The 19,256-nt window shown below is 39.9% G+C and overlaps 1 protein-coding gene across 1 annotated transcript in view; it reads left to right on the plus strand.

The window, feature by feature from the left end:
• Nucleotides 1–19,256, plus strand: part of G3BP2 (G3BP stress granule assembly factor 2) — a 31,967-nt gene extending 12,711 nt beyond the window's left edge. Inside the window, exons 5-12 of the mRNA XM_075285236.1 lie at nt 620–710; nt 820–922; nt 2,753–2,933; nt 3,709–3,810; nt 4,104–4,206; nt 6,871–6,999; nt 13,915–14,033; nt 16,408–19,256. Coding sequence (XP_075141337.1) covers nt 620–710; nt 820–922; nt 2,753–2,933; nt 3,709–3,810; nt 4,104–4,206; nt 6,871–6,999; nt 13,915–14,033; nt 16,408–16,677 — 1,098 coding nt within the window. The 3' untranslated portion in view covers nt 16,678–19,256. The remainder of the gene's footprint in view (nt 1–619; nt 711–819; nt 923–2,752; nt 2,934–3,708; nt 3,811–4,103; nt 4,207–6,870; nt 7,000–13,914; nt 14,034–16,407) is intronic.

The following is a 19,256-nucleotide window of genomic DNA, read 5'->3' on the forward strand; positions in this document are numbered from 1 at the left end:
TTTCTTTTTGGTTTTCATATTTTTAATCCCCGTCATTAAAAATCCATTAGATATATTCCATATATAATCCATTATATATATTTCAAAAATCCATTAAAACCTATATAGAATTTTTTTTTCCACCTCTCCCCATTCAGAGGGCTGTATGAGGGTTTATATTTTGTGAGACAGATTGTATTTCATTGTAAGACTAATAAATATTCCATATGATGTACTGGGAAACTGTGTAAAACAAAAAAAACTCAGGCTGTTTCCAATTTCTGGGCCAGTATTTATTTTTTATTTTTTTGAGAGATTACAAAAATTACAATCTTCATGTACAAACTCTGTCGCGTTTTCTGTGTTGCCATGTGATCACTTGAGGTTACAGGTCCAACGAGTGAGTTTGATGACAAAAATCAACTGATGACATGTCAGAGGGTTGTCAAGGACCTTACTGCCGATAATGTAAACCAGATGGGGGCCTGTTTGAGTGTATTCATGACAATTACTGTGTTTAAATGGGAGTAAAACATTTTGGTACAGGGAAATGTTCCCTTGTAAACCAGGGGATGTATGGGTGCGTTTCAGCTTTTTGTTTCTGTAAGGTTATGAAGATTTATTTATTTTTTTCTTGTAGGGATCTGTTCCAAATAAATTTTACGTTCACAATGACATATTTCGCTATGAGGATGAAGTTTTTGGTGATTCTGAGGCAGAAATGGATGAAGGCAAGTGAATAGCTAATAATGTATTTTCACATTCAGCATCACACTTGGTACTTGAATTTTAGGTTAGTTTGTTTACATATATATTTTTTTATTTTGTCTGATTCTTCAGAATCTGAGGAGGAAGTGGAAGAGGAACAAGAGGAGAGGCAGCCATCTCCTGAACCAGTGCAAGAAAATACAAACAATTCATATTATGATGCTCACCCAGTATCGTAAGTACTATTGTGTCAAGATCCCCTACCTATCATTTTCATTGTGGAAATAACTTATGAACGTGTGCTATAAAATAAATCTATTATTCCTTTTTATTATAACACAGACTGTAAAGTTCTACTTAGCAACTTTTTACTAAGCTGTTACTAGGGAAAGTCCATACACATCTGTACATGGATGGGAATTTGAGCTTTTGATATCTCAGATTCTGTTACAGCTAGTACTTCAATATTGGCAGCATATTAAAGCTGATCTTGGCTTTCTTATTATTCTATTAAACTGAGATACAGCTATTTGAAATGACTGTCCCCACTTTGGTAAATGGTGCAGCTCCACATGCTGCATTGAGTACATGGACAGAATCTCCCTGGTAATGCTTAATTAGAGCATAGCTAATGGGAACTTTACAGCCTATTTTCTATTAAAAGGATGTCTGGTAGGTTAATAAGGTATGTAATGATGTGGCTGACGCAATTGCATGTATGTGCCCTGGTTCTAGAGATATCTGTGCTGTTAGATTCAACTACAGAGATCCCTGCACTATCAGGTGGGCTGGCCTCACAGCTCAGCGTTATAGCTGCCAACAATGGCTAAGTTGAATCTGGTCCTTTTGACAGTGCAGTGATATCTATAGCCAAGACTAATGTTACTAACATCTCTGGCACTGGCGCACATGCCTGAATTCAGCATCACAGTCAGCTGTATATATAACTTACCACATTGTAGACTCTACAATGTAGAGGATATGAAAGGTCCTCTTTAAAAGGGAGTCTGTCCCCAGAACCCAGCAGATCAGCCCAGATTGGTTAGGATCTGTGGACCAGTTTAAGCAGCAAGGGCTGCACTTATTATCTCTAAAGCAGTGAATAATTTAATTTAGCTTTTCATTATCCACTGTTATCTCACTCCAGTGATGGACAGATCTGATACGTCTGCCTGCCACAAATGCCCAGTCTGTACAAATGCTTGCTGTGTATGATTAACACCCTAGCTACAGACCCCAGTGTGCAGACAGGATACACAAAGCATTATAGAGGATGAAGAGAGACCTAACTTCCATCCCCCGGCAATACCACCAACATTATCGGCAGCAGCAACTTTAGAGTGTTTTTGGGCACAAAACAGCAATATTAATATTGCATTAGATTGTGTTCCAGGATCACATGCTCTATTAAAGCGGTGTCTTGAATTTTTTAAAAATTTTGTGTGTGTGTGTGTATAAAGCGGTGTCTTGACTTTTTTAAAAATAATTTTGTGTGTGTGTGTATTAATAGTACTTCGGAGTGGAACTATAACCATTAAAACCTTTTACTCTCCGTAACCAAGCCTGATACTGCAGCTCTAGTCTTCTGTGTACAGGTTTCCTGGCTGATACACCAGTGACTCCATTTTGTACTAGGCGACCGGCGCAGCCAATCATGGGGATCAGCCGTTGCCTTTTCACAAATGGCACATGACTGTTATGTGCTGATTGTGAAGAGGTTACCTCTCAGACTTGTCAATGTGCCACAGAACCTGCTGCTGGAAAGAGAGGTCCAGTGATAGAAAAGGATTTTTTTATGTGTATGGAACACCTCATTTTAAATGAGGTTACCGTAAGTTTTCTGAAAGTGACAATTTTTAACAACAAATATTTCATAGCTTTACATAATCATCTTATCTTTGAACTTGAGCAATCAATCTAGGTTAAGCAAATGTTTTTATGTCTGCATTATTTTTTTTTCTTTAAGAAGTTTTATTTAATTTTGGCCTCTGAATTTTCCTTTCTGTTCTTTATTAATATTTATTTTGTTAGCTGACAATTCATTCTTTCCTTCTGGCGTTTTCAGCAATGGAGTAGAAGAATCCTTAGAAGAGACTATAAATGAACCAGAACCTGAGCCAGAATCAGAAGTAAAGAATGAGGATCTGAAACCTGAACAAGAAGAAAAAAACATAGAGGAACTTGAAGAAAAATCTCCAACTCCACCTCCTACTGAGCCAGTTGTTCTCCCACAAGAACCTCCTAAGGTTATTTTCCAATTTTACATTTGTATAATGAATGTCAATATTTCCAAATACCACTGAATCTCTATGTTGAACATAACATGTTTGGCGTTTTAGGCACTTGGTAACACACAGCTCGCACCCTACTGTAGCACCCCTGGTGGGAGTTAACTCCCTTTGATGCCACACTCCTTCATAACCACGGCATCTAAGAGGCTTAACAAAGTTGTGCCCATGCACAGTCTTCAGGGGAGGCTGATCTGTTTTTATGGAATCCTGGGTCTAATTTCAGGATGAATATTGCAGCCTATAATACTGAACCAGCAATCGGATGACCGCTGGTTCAAGTCCCCTAATGGGACTGTAAAAAAAAAAAAAAAATAGAAACTTAACAAAACTACTAACTACTTAACAAAACTACTCGTGCCAATGCTTCCCTGGGCCACTGCTTAACTATTCCACACACAGGAACTGCCCACTCAGGCAGTCCTTGGCCACAGCAATGTCCCACCTCAGCTAGTCAATGGCTGAATGACCATTTCCTGTTTGTCAAGACTGGATGTACAAGTAGAGACTAGCATGCAGATGAGGAGTGGTTGGGGAACATGTACACATTTTTCACAATCACTTTTACAGTTTTGGTTTAATTTTAGTTTAATATTTGTTTGTAGGGAATCTAGATTCTTCCAGTATTGTTCTAACCACATTATTTAGATAAAGCAGGTGTATGTACTGTGCTGTGCTCCAGATAGAATTCAGTGTTAAGTATCCTAAGTTCTAGCATTCATCATTTCTGTAGGCTTTTTCGTGGGCATCAGTGACCAGTAAAAACCTGCCTCCCAGTGGGACTGTCCCATCATCGGGAATTCCACCCCATGTAATAAAAGCTGCTGCCTCACAGGTAATTGAACTGTGGCTGTTTTGTTTATGTAGTTAATCTGTTCTTGAAATTTAATGTTCATTACTAGTATAGTCTGATGGGTTGAGATTTTTTTGTTTTTGTTACAGTTAGCCTACAGTTTCTGAAGAATAAAAAAAATAACTATTAGGGTTTTATTACACGCGCGTGTTTATGTATTTTTGATCAGTTTTAGCCATTTTTCAGTGGTGTAGACAAAAATAGCACAAGCGTTTATGCATTAACATGAGTGAAAAAGCTGCTCTGTAATACCTGTTTATTTGCATTGTTTGTAGACACGTACTGAAAGCAAACCAGAAACGCAAGTCCAGCCTCCTCGTACACGGGAACAGCGTCCACGGGAGCGTCCAGCCTTTCAGCCAAGGGGCCCAAGATCAGGTAACTTTCATAGGAGACGTTTTGTTTGGTAATCCTAGATAAATTACGAATTTCATGTATTCATTTGTACTATTGCTTTCTGCAATGTTTGAAACTGTGAACATTTAAATGGATTTTACCACCTCCTCCAAGCATATTCCATTGCCACCACTGTATTACACAGCACACTACAGTGATAAACAATATATCTTTGTGTGTAACTTGCTGATTTGTAGAAAAGCATCTTTGTAGTCTTAGGCCCAGTTCACATCTACGTTAAGGTTTCCATTCAGGGGGTCCACTTTGGGAACCCCCACTCCACCCCTGAACGGAAACCTATACGCATAAATAAAGCGTTTGCCTAGGGAAACCCGCAGACCCCATAGACCATAATGAGGACTGTGTGGTTTCCACACGATTACATGCAGAGAGAAAATTGCTGCTTGCAGGACTGGTGCACTGGGGGTGGGCTTTCAGCCCTGGAGCACTGATCTTGCTGCTCAGGTGTTATGGGTATTGCCAGTGGGAGGATCAAATCTTGTAGAACAGGCAGGGAGATGTGGGGGTAGGGGTCTGAGTGGCAAGAGTGGTGCTGCAGGATGCCATGTAACATTGGACTGCCGCCAATGATTGTTTTATCGTAGAGCGCAGGGAGAGAGTTAATTAAAAAAAAACAAACAACAAAAGAGAAGCATGACTTCAGGGGTGGATCACACTATTGGGATCCATCAATCTTGTTAACCAGTTCAACATCTGTATGTAACAAAGATATTGTGTTTATCACTGTAATGATAGAAAAATGAGTATTGCAGAAATAGTGAAAATCACAGCCCAACATAAGCAAAAAATATTTTTTAAAAAGTAACCTATATATACCAAAAATGATGCACGAGAACAACGTCCCTGATGAAACAACTCGCAAGTAAAAAAGTTACAGCACCAAAACAATTTTCTTGCCAGAAGAAAACCTAACTTAAATATAACTTTAAATTAGAAAATACATAAATTATGAAAAATGTTTGTTTGTAAAATAAAAGTTATATAATTTACCCAATATACTCCAATGTATTCATTCCTCTCAGTTTCCTAGAGCTCTGCCTGCTGTCATTCATTCTGCTGATAAAAATCAGTCTGTGGTCATGTGATGCACAGCTCGTTAGTCACAGCACAGTAATCAGACATCTGCTTGGTAATGAGCTGTGCACCTGTGTCCTCATCACATGACCACGGGCTCATTTTTTTATCAGCAGAATGAACAACGGCAGGCAGCGAAAAAGTGTTAACGTAAGGTGAGCCTGAATATAACATTGTTGCTGATTTAATGTGCTTCAGCCTAGTGGCAGACTGTCTTTTAGATCCCTTAGTCATTCCTCAGGCAGTATACCGCTAGGAGGCTCCTGTTTACAGGACTGTAAACAAGGGTGACTACATGGCTGATCTCCTGGGATTAACAGAAAATTTCTCAATTTTAACTATAATATGAGACCTGTAATAAAGAGGACCTGTTTCAAAGTCTGAAAGGCCCATCATCTGATTTCATACTAATACACTAGCCAAGTGGGTGGTTTCTCAGGGAAGAGGTGTCTGTGTACTGCATTTTGCTGGCTGCTTGGCTAATATATGTTAAAGCAGTTTTCCGGGTAAAAAAACAACTTTTTTGTTTTAGAAGGTCTATTAGTGCTATTAATGGGTTAATAAGTACACCCAAATACCTTTTTAACAGTGTTTTGCGTGATTTCTGGGGTTCTCTGGGAGCTCCTGGCATCCTCTGCAGTTCTTTACATGGTGTAGCTTCCACACTACTTCCTTCTCACTAGCCCTTCCCAATTAACTAACTCAGTCCACCCCATCATACTTGCGTGTCTTCCTCTTTAGACTTCCTTTCTGGAATGGCTCCTCCTTTCCATTCACTCTTCTGGCGGTATGCAGGCTGGAGATGCTTGCATAGTAGAGATGGCACTTCTGGCGGCATGTGAACAGACCGAAAATGCCTCTTATGCCTGTGCAGTAGAGATGGAGTGCTATCTCTACTGTGCATGTGCCGGACGCAACTCCAATCAGCGCAGTCGCTAACAGAGTTAAAGCAGAGGAGGTGCTGTTCCCAGAGAGGAAGACACACAGGTATGATGGGGTGGAGGAGAAATATTAGTGACATTCCGTTTGGCAAACAGAATGTCACCGGATTATCAGAAAGTGTGCCTGGGGCGGTTACAGGATTGGAAAGCAAATTAAAAAAAGCATTAAAGAGTATGCCAAGGAGTAAGTATGCATTAAAAAGAGGTACCCCACAGAAGAGGGGTAGTCTTATACAGTGAGTATATCCCAAACTCTATATTTTAACTGGAAAAGTTGGGGGTCGTCTTATACGCCGGAAAATACTGTGTTTTTTTTTTTGTTTGTTTGTTTAAAACAAAGTAAATTAGAAGTTAGGCGGGAGTGGGTTTAGTTTAGGGATTAATTTTTATTTTATCCCAGACAACCCCCTTATCTTGTATTTACACTTGAAGGGCTTGTATTTTGGTAATGGCCGAACAGATTTGGATAAACTAAACTCAGATGCTCAGGGTGAAAGTACCTACTAGATGCTGCAGACCTGGAGATGGGTCCTCAAGTAATTATAGTGATTAAGTCACACTGAAAATAGGTAAAAAGTTCTGTGTAACTGGTCTTTGCTTGTGTTGATAGGTCGAGGTGACACAGAACAGGGCGAGTCTGATAACCGGCGCATGTTCCGCTACCCTGACAGTCACCAGCTCTTCGTTGGAAACTTACCTCATGATATTGATGAAAGTGAACTGAAGGAATTTTTTATGAGTGAGTAAATTTAGGATTGTTTTAATCTTCATAATATAAAGAAACAAAAATGTCATAACTGCTGTTGTTACTAAGTATTTGGTTAGAATGTTCACTGTCTTAGGTCTCTGCTTATACCTCATTATTCAGAATTCAGTACCCAAATTGGCATGTAGTGTAGGATGTGAAGAAAGCTATGACTCTGGCTTCAAAATAAAGTCAATGAATATTGTACATCAATATTGTGTAACCGATGAGCTTTAAAGCTACTGACTGAATATCGCTGTCAGCCATTTATGAAGGAGTGGGACTTTACAAAACCAGGAATTAAACTGCTGTAATGTTTTTCGTGCAAAACAGTATCTAAAGTAATCAAGCCAAGAAGTGGCATAATGTTACTCTGTAAAGATGCGTCATTTTTTTCATTCAGTATGAGCCTCTGTGATTAGTTAGGCACACCTCAAGCATGCAAATTATTAGTGGCTTCACCCAAAATTATGTTCCAACTGGACTTCTCAGCCCAATGGGGGACCCTACAATCTCCCAAAGATGCCAGACAGGTGAGTATAATCTCTCCAGCCCCTGCAATTTCCAGTGCATGAGCTTCTAGGATTTTCTATTTGGGCTGCTGAGGTTTTAACACCTTGGCCCCGTTCCGCTTGCTACTGGTTCAGTTGGCAATGTCACCACAGTCCTGTGCCCCTCCTGGTTCCTTAGCTATCGGTGTAGCATGCATACTATATGTGCCTGCACTGTCCTTCAGCTTCCATTCACCTTTGGATGAAGCTCTTGGGTCCCCCCTGAAACAATGAGGCTGTGTTGGGATGGGGGTATGTTCATGATCCCGTCTGGTGAGTTTCGCGTCCGGGGCCTCAAGGTTGCGATATGTCTTTGCTAATTTAGCCCTTGGCCTCTTTCAAGTCTGTGCTGCATCTTGCCCTTCTTCCTCCTTGGGACTCTCTTAATCTCTCCTCCTAGAGTGGTTTTCCAGTGGTGGTAGGGGGTGTCCCCTTCCTGCTCATAGCACTGTTTACTTTTTTTTTTTTTCTGATGCAGTTCAGGGTTGTCACTTTAAACCCTAGTGAGTACAGCCTTTTTTGGTGGGAATAATCCTCCTTTGGGTGGAATCCATCATTGGACAGTCTTCTTTCTTTCCCTTGTAGTCCTTCTTACCTTCCTGACTTGTTCAAAGCAGAAGCCACCGACCCCAAAATTCTAGGCTGAGCTTTCCATGATGCTGATCGTTCTGCCACCAAGGATTCTGTGTCTCCTCCTGATACAGATCTTATAGTATGATTACTTCAGAGGACCCACACTCCTAGCAGAACTGCTATGCCAAGATTATTTTGATCTAATTTGGTTCCTGGGAGACTCTTATTTGGCCTCTGAGTCAGAGAGAACTACTGTGGTAGGCAGGAAACCACCCAAGCAAACTAGAGCTGACTTGTCATGAAGGACCCTAGGTGTTTGCACCCTAGGTGTGTAGAGTCCTTTTCTGGTCAAGTCCTAGTGGGATCTTCTGCCGGCTGTAACTTCCAGTGTCTTTCACCTGAATTCAGCTACAGCCTGATGGGTGGGTCCAAATGATAGACTACCATCCATTCTTGTGGCTCTAGACCAGTTCCCAATCCCCTCGATCCCTTAGAGATGTTCGGGGGCCTTCCATCTTTCTCCAATTCCCTTCCCCTATTTCTGTAATTGATTGGGACTTCAATATGAAAATCTGCCAAAGATTTTAGGATATTTAATGTTTTCTGTACTTTGTGGGGTGGATTTTTCTTAAATGCCTATATCAAAGCACAGCTTCTAAGTTTACAAAGGCAAAATACTAGCTAAGCTGTGCTGTGTTTTGGTTGTAATGGACAACTATTTTCTTTAAGGTATGATATAATAAATCTAACCTGATATCTGAATATTTTTTTTAAGATGAACCTACACTTAGAAACTATACAATAAACATATGCACATCTAAATTAGTAAACCAATTAAAAAAATAAATAAATATATATATTAAATGTTAGTGTTTTAACCCTATAGAGACACAGCTCAAAAGTGACTTGAGGACCAGGCCTCTTTTTTCAAAACTGACATGTCACTTTAAATGGCAATAACTTTGAGACGCTTTAACTTACACAAGTGATTCTGAGATTGTTTTTTCGTAACACATTGTACTTTATGTCAGTAGTAAATTTTTGTCAATATGTTTTGTCTTTCATTATGAAAAAATAGGAAATTTGGTGAAAATTTTGAAAAAAATGCAGTTTTCAAACTTTGAAATTGCAAGCCTTTCAAATAGAAATCCATACTACCCAAATTTTTTCATAAATATAATTAACCATGTCTCTGATTTATGTAGCAATCAAATTTTAATCACCCTTTCATTTTTTTCAGATATTATAAGGCTTACAAGTCAAGCAGTAATTTTCCAAATTTTCAAGAAAATTTCCAAAACACATTTTTCAAGGGACCAGTTCAGTTCTGAAGGGTACTTGAAAGGCCTCTCTAATAAAACCCCCCGAAAATCACTCCATTCTAAAAACTGCACTCTTGAAAGAATCCAAAACAGCAGTTAGAAAGTTTCTTAACCCTTTCAGCATTTCACAACAATTACAACAAAATGGAGGTCAAATTTACATTTTTCAATTTCTGTCACTAATATATTCATTTAGCCCTAGAATTTACACATTTACTAAGGGTTAAAGGAGAAACTGCACCCCACATTTTGTTACACAATTTCTCCCGAACACGATAATACCCCATATGTGCTGGTACCCTAATGTACGGGCACACGATCGCTCTCAGAACGGATGGAGCGCTAATTGGATTTTGTAGGCCAGATTTTGCTACAATACTTTTCAGGCGCCATGTCCCGTTTGCAAAGCCCCCAAGGTGCCAAAACAGTGGAAACCCCCAAAATGTCACCCCATTTTGGAAACTAGACCCCTCAAGGAATTTATCAAGGGGTATAGTGAGCCCTTGGACCCTACAGGTGTTTCACAGATTTTTTTACCATTGAGATGTGAAAATGAAAAATTACTTTTTTTTATAATAAAATGTCACTGTAGCCCCAAATTTTTCATCTTCACAAGGGGTTAAAGGAAAAATTGCACCCCACATTTTGTTACAAAATTTCTCCCGAACACGACAATACCCAATATGTGCTGGTACCCTAATGTACGGGCACACGGTCGCTCTCAGAGCGGATGGAGCGCTAATTGGATTTCGTAGGCCAGATTTTGCTAGAATACTTTTCAGGCACCATGTCCCGTTTGCAGAGCTCCCAAGGTGCCAAAACAGTGGAAACCCCCAAATGTGACCCCATTTTGGAAACTATACCCCTCAAAGAATTTACTAAGGGGTATAGTGAGCACTTTGACCCTACAGGAGTGTAACAGAATTGGCCCAACAAAAGGAAAAGTGACATTTTTTGCTATAAAATGTTGCTTTAACCCCAAATTTTGCATTTCCACAAGGGGTTAAAAGAGAAAATGCACCCAAAAAATTGTCAAGCATTTTCTCCCAACTACAGAAATGCCCCTTATGTGGATGTAAAGTGATGTATGGGCACACTGTAAGGTCCAGAGCTGAAGGATCGCTATTGGGATTTTAGAGGGCAAATTTAGCTGAAATCTGTTTCAGGCACCATGTTACATTTGGAGAGCCCCTGAAGTGCTAGAACAGTGGAAACCCCCCCCCCTCCCCAAATGACCCCATTTTGAAAACTAGACCCCTCAAGGAATTTATCAAGGGGTTTAGTGAGCACTTGGACCCTACAGGTGTTTCACAGATTTTTTTTTACCATTGAGATGTGAAAATGAAAAATTACTTTTTTCCAATAAATCGTCCATTTAGCGCCATATTTTTAATTTTTACAAGTAGTTAGAGAATTAAAAGCCCCCCACAGTTTGTTACACAATGTCTCCTGAACACGGCAATGCCCCATATGTGGCCATAATCTGCTGTATGGGAACATGGCGGGGCTCAGAATGGAAAGAGGGCTATTTGGCTTTTGAGGGCAGTTTTCTGGTGCCATGTCGCATTTGCAGAGCCCCTAAAGTACCAATACAATGGAAACCCCTCAAAAGTGACCCCATTTTAGAAACTACACCTGTCAAGGAATGAATAAAGGGGTATTATCATTTTGAGCCTAAAAATGCTTCCCAAAAATTAATGTACAAAATGAAAATTTTAATTTTTAAAGAAATCTGCCATTTCGGTGCCCAATAGGTTGCACCCACTTCGTGTTGTCAGAGACCTGCACTCCTAAAACTATTAAGTGGGCCATCCTGAGGGGCAAAAAATTATATATGTAGGTATAAACTGCTGCTTGGGCACATAGCAGGGCTCAGAAGGGAAGGAGCACTGCGCTTTTTAGCTTTTGGGGTACAGATTTAGAGGGACTTTCTGGGTGCCATGATGTTTTTGCAGAGCCCTGGAGGTGCCAGTGAACTGGAATTCCCCAAGAAGTGACCCCATTCTGTAAGGGCAATTTTAGGGTCTCTGCAAAAGTGTCATGGCATCCAAAAAAAAACAAACAAACCGTCTAAGTCTGTGCTACAAAAACCCAATAACCCTTCTTCCCTTCTGTGTCTGGCTGTGCCCTAATATCAATTTATACCCACATATGACATTACGTGCATTATCCGGGGTACACCAGTATCATACATGTGTCATATATGTGCCATAAACTGTAGTTTGGGCTCACAGCAGGGCGCAGAAGGGAAGGAGCGCGATGCGGCTTTTGGAGCGCAGATTCAGATGTTTGGTATCTGGACGCCATGTCATGTTTGTAGAGCCTGTAGGGTACCAGAAAAGTGGATTCCCCAAAGGTGTGATCCCAGTTTGAAAACTGCACCCCTCAAAGAATTTATCAGGGGGTGTAGTGAGTATTAGTATCCCAGACGTGACTGCACAGCGGATGGCGAAGAGGGAATATATAAGCGGTGCGGAGGACATTGCAAACACCGAATTTCCTACTATGTCCCAGTAGCTCCTATAATTGGGGGAGTCACTCTGGGGGTTACTTTGGGGTCACTTCTGGTATATTTTCCCTCGTAAGCTCTAAATCTGGGGTGTCCCCTGATATTCGCTCGCACAGCTTATATATTCTCTTCCTGACGCCGCCAGTTGTATTCTAATGATTTGGCGATTTTTGCGGGTTTTTATTCTTGCATTACTAGATGCTATATTTTCTTTACTTTTCTGGTGACGCAGCCATATAAGGGCTTGTTGTTTGCGGGATGAGATGTATTTTGTAATGACACCATTTTTGGGTGCCTACAACTTACTGAATACATTTTATTAACTCTTTTTTTGCTGGATTTAAATAAAAAAAATCAATTCCGGTATTGCGTTTTACCTTGTAAATTTTTCGCCATGCAGCGTACAGTATAAGTAACATATTATCTTTATTCTGTGGGTCGGTACGGTTACGGCGATACCTCATTTATATTATTTTTTTATGCGTAACTAATTCTGCAGAACAAAAACACATTTGGAGACATAAATCAATGTTTTTTGCATCGCCATCTTCTGAGAGGCGTAACATTTTTATTTTTTGGTTGACAGTGTTGGTTGGGGGCTTATTTTTTGCGGGACAATGTGTGCTTTTTATTGGTACTGTTGTGAGGTGCATTTGACTTTTTGATCACTTTTTATAGCACATTCTGTAAGGTGAGATGGCGAAAAATCACTACTTCCGGCGGGTTTTTTCCGGTTTTTTTTTCCGTCATTCACCGTGTACATTAAATATTGTTTCAGTTTTATTGTACAGATTGTTACGGACACGGCGATACCAAATATGTATTGTTTTTATTAATTTTTAGGTTTTTTTTTATATAATTCATTTTCTATAGAAAAAAAGGGTTTTTGGGGCTTGATAACTTTATTAATTGTTTCAAAACACTTTTTTTTTTTTTTTCCACTTTTTTTTTTTTTTAACTTTTTCATGTGTCCCCTATGGGACACTTGCATGAGTGAAGCTTGCATCACTGATCCTGTTTACAGAGTGAGTCACAGGCTTCAGTAAGAGCCTGCACGTTATCACTCTGTAAACAGGAAGTGAAGCTCTCGGCTCGTGCGGACGGGACAGCACAGCTTCAGGAGATCCCGCACAGGATAAGAAAGGTAAGTGGGACTCAGGACTGCCAGGGGTGACTAATCAGACCCCTGGCTACATGGTAGGGATACCAGCACCCCCCGATCTCGCAGCGGGGGGTGCCGGGGATCCCTACAAGATCGGGCAACCCGTTGTTTGCCGTGATCATGTTTGATCACGGCAATCAACGGGTTAAAACCCAAAATCAGCACTCATGTCTGATGGAGGGTGATGGAGCAGGCTGTTAGGTGTCAGATACAACTAACACCTGCTCCAAGAACGCCCGCACTGCGCTGCGGGGATTGTTTACATCCATGTGGTACTATTACCACATCGGTCGTGAAGCACTAGACATCCATGTGGTAATAGTACCACATGGGTCGGGAAGGGGTTAATCTTTTTTTTTTTTTTTTTTTCCCTCACCATCTTAGTCGCGACAGTTTGTTGTCTTGAAGGGTTGCCAATGGATATATCCTCGAATGCAGGAGCTTTCTATGGACTGTTACACATCAGAAACCCAGCCATGATTCTCTTATTGTGGCCAGATTATCCTCTCATCCATGTGGTGTCCCTGTCTGATTTTGTCCACAATAAGTTAATCCTAGTTTGGTCTCAGAGTATAGAAAGTTCCTGCGTTCATGAGGGTATCCATTGACAGCCAAAAAAGACATCTGACTGTCATCACTAAGATGGCTGGAGAAACATGTCTACAAACTTAAATATGGTTATGTTTCTAGGGAAAACCCTTTTCTAATGACTTGGTATTGTAGCAGAACTCTGTTGTGTACAGCCTTGTTTGTTGTCAGTTTCAGCAGTCTGACTGTTACGAACTTTTGCAGGTTATGGAAACGTGATGGAACTCCGCATTAATACCAAAGGAGTTGGAGGGAAGCTTCCCAACTTTGGCTTTGTCGTGTTTGACGATTCTGAACCTGTTCAAAGGATTTTGCTTGCAAAAGTATGTATCTGTATGGAGTAAACCTCTTTTGAATGCTTTAGAGAACACTTGAACAATTAACATAGCTAGAAATGTCATAAAAAATGTAAACTAAATATTGCCTTAATATTCTGTATAGGCTCACTATGCAGCTACTTATTTACCCCTTAAGGACTTTCACCGTACTATTATGGCGGATATCAGAGTTTTAGCTTTGGCCCCCTAACAGTATCTGAGCTGGTACCCATAACTTACTGGTACTTTGCTGTTTTACACAATAGGGATGTGGTGTCAGTGCCCATAATCAAAGACGTCTGATCAGCCCTATAACCACTCAGATGCTATAGTCACACTTTCATTTACGGGAAGCCAACCCCTTTATTGATGCTACTATAAAGACAGGCCTACCATTATCATTCAAAGACTCTATACTACTGATGTAACAATTCATTGGATTAAAAGCATTTCAGAACTGTTATAACTATATATTTAGTAACAGAGCTATCCATTACAATAGCAACTGAGAGTCCTCTGAAGACTTCCCAGACCTGCCAATGCTTGATAACTATTAAGGCCGGACAGTGGCAGGCTTCAAGAGCTTGTACCACAGACTACAATACAATGATATATGAACTATTCTGTGTATATATACATATAAAATCTAATGATCACAGGTTTAACAGTCACATTAAAATTTCAAAAACCCTCCCAAAATTCACTGCAGATTTTGAACATATGGTTCAAATAAATATCACTGATATATAACTCTGATGCATTATGTGTATTTTAACCCTTTAGCTATCTAACTAGCAACATTTTACCAGTTGTGTGTGTGATTTGGTGGTTTGTTTGTTTTTTTTCTTTTCCCCCTTTCTTTTCTCCATTAAGCAGAGAGGAAAGCATTTGTGCATTACAGGGATGATTTTAGCTTTGTTTTAAAGCCAAGCTATAACTCCTCAGCTCAGGCGTTAGAGTATAACATGTTCATTGACCCTAACGTTAAACGGCTCTAGATAAACAGTAATGCACTTGCTCAAGCCCCGAATCCTGCTCCTAAAAAACTGTAGGTGGGTTAAGCCCCAAGGAGGAGGGAGACTACAAATAGAATGCAAATAATTTAAAGGACACCTGAGCTTTCATGAAAACTTGAATTATCTGCAGGGTCTTGCTGGGATGTTTGTTTATGGCACCATGTATTAAGGCTTATCAGTTTTTCTGCTGCTATTATCCCCATTAATGGCTGCAGATCACTGAATTTGTCCGATACAACTTGTTTAATTGTAATTCTGTTAGGAGTATCTGTAATTTATTTAGAAATATAAAAGAAAAATGTGAATTTCCCTCCCCCCTTCACTTAATACATAAGAAGTTAAATGAACATAAACCCATTATGCATCCCAATTTCCAGAAATGCTTGAACTAGTATAATATACCGTATATACTCGAGTATAAACCGACCCTAATATAAGCTGAGGCCCCTAATTTTACCACAAAAAACTGGGAAAACTTATTGACTCGAGTATAAGCTACCGGAAAACTTCAAAAATTAAAATGGTCGGAGTTTTTGGGTGCAGTAGTTGCTGGGAAAGGGGAGGGGGTGTTTTGGTTGTCTGTCTGCCCCTTCCCTGAGCTTGAGGACTGGATTTCCCCCCCCCACACACACACACTTGGCATTCAGCCTGGCTGAATATAGGGTATCTGCAGTGCTCCTATTAACCTCTTTCTGACAGAACAGGAGCACTGCAGATCCCCTATATTCAGTAGAACGGGCACTTTCAGACACAGGGATACCTAATGTGTATGTGTTTCACAGTAATTTTCTACTTTTATATATATTCCAAAGGGAAAGGAGGGATTTAGAACTTTTATTTATTTATTTTTAAAAGTTTCTTTTTTCCCCCCAACTATTTTATGGGAGATTCTATACATTAATATTGCGGCTGGTCATAGACTCCCCATTCTCTTAAAAAAAAATGTATATTTTTGCTGACTCGAGTATAAACCGAGGGGGGGCTTTTTCAGCACTAAAACTGTGCTGAAGAATTCTGCTTATACTCGAGTATATACGGTAAACACTTCTATCCCATATAAAGAATGCTTGGTTGTGTGTTGAGTTGCTTTCTGGTTCCTCCCAATACATAAGACTGCTCAGCCAATCTTTGTCGTTAGCAGTAACAGTTTTAGGTAAGAATTTCTTGGCATTTCCTGCATGTCAAGATGGGACCAGAAACTGGAGACTGAGTTTCCTTTCCCTTCTGACTTCTTCAAAGACTACAGTTGCACATGCATAGCTTAGCCAAAAATCAAAACTCTCTTTTTCACAAAGAAGATTGACTAGTGCATATATGTTTAAGAAATCAAATTGAAAATGCTTGTATCTTCTTCCATTTTCTAGCCAATTATGTTTCGTGGTGAAGTTCGGCTGAATGTTGAAGAGAAGAAAACTAGGGCAGCCCGTGAAAGAGAAACCCGTGGTGGAGATGACCGTCGAGATGTACGTCGCAATGAGCGTGGTGCAGGCGGACCTCGAGGAATCATTGGTGGAGGGATGATGCGTGATAGGGATGGAAGAGGACCCCCTCCACGAGGTGGAATGTCACAAAAGCTGAATACAGGAAGAGGGGCAGCATCCATGGAGGGCCGTTTCACTGGCCAACGTCGCTGAAAATCAGTCATTAATACAGTCAATCCTACAGTGGTACATTATTCGTCGTGTTTGCATTCTTGTTAATTTTTAGCTTTGGAATGTGACACAGCCTTTTTTTTTTTTTTTTTCCTCTCCCTTTTCTTCCCCATAAGCTCTTTGACATGGAAACATCTTTTTGTTTGCAGTTTTCAATTGAGATGAAGTTTCTTTTTGCCGTTATTTTTCAACAGAAATTTGAAATGTTAATTTATACATCCCGACTCTGTGACTGAGGCGACCATTAGCACTGCAAGTATTTCCAAGGACACTGGAGGCCCATGTCCTAATAGAGTTCTGTTGCACTTTTGCAAGTATTATGGTTTCTTTATTGGAAACAGAAGTAGTGCAGTGTGTCTCCCTGCCCCGTAGTAACCTGTGTCAATGAAGGAAGGAACGGTTAATTTACTCTTCAGAACCACGAACACAGAGTCAAAGTGTGTCAGGCGATGGCATTTGGTCTGTTGCCACAAAGAACCTGTGCTGTTCATATCAAAAGTTAGTCCTCTGGAGTTTAATTTAATTCCGAACTTAACCCTAACCTGACTTCAGAGGGTATGGTCAGAAGTAGTCAGAGGTTTCATAATGACAAATTCTTGCACTTGCCCATCTGTGCTACAAGATGGCAGGCTGTTTCCATGACTCAGCCTGCCTGCTGAGCCCTTTTTTTTTCCAGCTTTGTACAGTGAGACGCCATTACAAAGTGTACTCAATTGTATTTAGTTCTCTGGTAATGTAATAAGCATGATGGTGCCTTCTATGAATACATCATTCCAGTCCTTGCTGGTGATTTTGTACAGTGAATGATTTACTGTGCTGCAAAGCCAAACTGCTTCAGTACATTCAAGAATCTGCCTAACCAAACTGCAGTATGTGTACATCAGTAGACTTTTTTTTTTATATTTTTTTTTTTTTTTTCCTCTTTAAGTTTAATTCCACCATAACTACCATTGGTATACTGTTACCAATAGTGGGGGGGCTACAGTGTGTGTGCAAAGGACTGATGGTCATGTCTGTGTGAAGCCCTAAACTGTAACTCCCTTAAGTGCATATAAAGTGGATAATCTGTAAATGGTGCCCTGCAAGTGTCCAGTCGCACATTTCTGTTAACCGCTTTGCATCCTATTGGACTTGGAAGCAGAGGAAGAGAGTCGTCCGTGCTCCTTTAATCGAACAGCAGCTCTAAGTGTATGCACTTTATATTCTAATACAGGGTCATTTTTCTAACCCATGACTTCATTTTTCACCCCCTCCCCCCTTTTTTCTTTTTCTTTTTTTTTCCCTTCTTTTGCACAATTCTTGAAGAAACTGTCCTGAGACGCAGTTTTTTTTTTTTTTTTCCTTTGCTCCTTAATGTTTGATGCACACGTCTTCTAGTGGAAGTTGTGGGATTGCACAGTTTTGGGACAGCCACCTGCCTATAACCATACATTCCATTAGACTATCAATGTAGCAGAAGATATCAAGCCGGTGTAGTCATTTTCAGTGATGACTTTGAAGGAGAAAGTGTGAACACTTAAAGCTGCCTCTGGAAGCGCAGGAAACATCGAAAATCCATACTAGAAAAAGAATGCACATGGAGTAACATGCTGCTTATGACTTATGCAACTGTTTGCTGAGCCTCTCTAATGATTGTGCACAAAGGTATTTTTCCAGTCCACTAGGCGAAATCAGACTCTTGCATATGTCAAGTTTGTGTTTGAGTGTCGTCGTCCCCCCCCCTTCCCTTTTTACTTTTGTCACTTGAGGTCTTCTGTTTTTGATAGCAAGTCTTGCACTATTTCATACATTTATGGGACACAGATTTCTCATGGTTATAATTTTATATATGCATATATATATTTTGTGTTATAAAAGTTTTACATTTGCAATCTGTTACCTGGAAGTATTGTACTTGAATTCCCTAGTATACAGCAAAGCTTGGACTGGTTTATCATGTCATTCCAATGTATCCATGGGAAAGTTTGCCAGCAGTTCGTTCTTTATCCTTCAGCTATTCTTTTGTTTGTTTTGTTTTTTTTTTCTTTGTGTTTTAATAACCCTTTATTGTTGTACCCCTGTCACAACCAGAACTGTCTAACGGCAAATAGAACGGGACTGCGTATAACATACCATACTAGAGGAGCATCAGAGCCATTAAGCTTTCAAGTCTGCTTCATATTTGAATACCTTGAATAAACCTTATACATCTGAAATGTTTACTTGGTGACTGTTCACCTACTTTACTGTGTACATTTAAGTGTTATTGTCTTAATCTCTCAGTAAATGTACCTCATCCAACATGGCCGCATTTTCCCCTTTCATTGTGTTGGGCAGTTGGTTTATTGTAGTAACCTATCTTCATTGCACTTCTGTTTCAGCACAATTGGTGTAGTATGATTACCTAGCTGTAGAGGCAGTGGTGAATATATCTATATATTTTTTTTTTCCATCTTTATTGCTGTAATGTGTTAAACATTATGCCAGTAGAATCTAGTCCTTTTGGATAGTATTTTTACTTCAGTTTCCATATTTTGAATGTGTTTCAACTAAAACATTTGACAATAAACTACTGATGTCTA

This window comes from Leptodactylus fuscus, chromosome 1 (genome assembly GCF_031893055.1).
Source record: "Leptodactylus fuscus isolate aLepFus1 chromosome 1, aLepFus1.hap2, whole genome shotgun sequence".
Lineage (NCBI taxonomy): Eukaryota > Metazoa > Chordata > Amphibia > Anura > Leptodactylidae > Leptodactylus > Leptodactylus fuscus.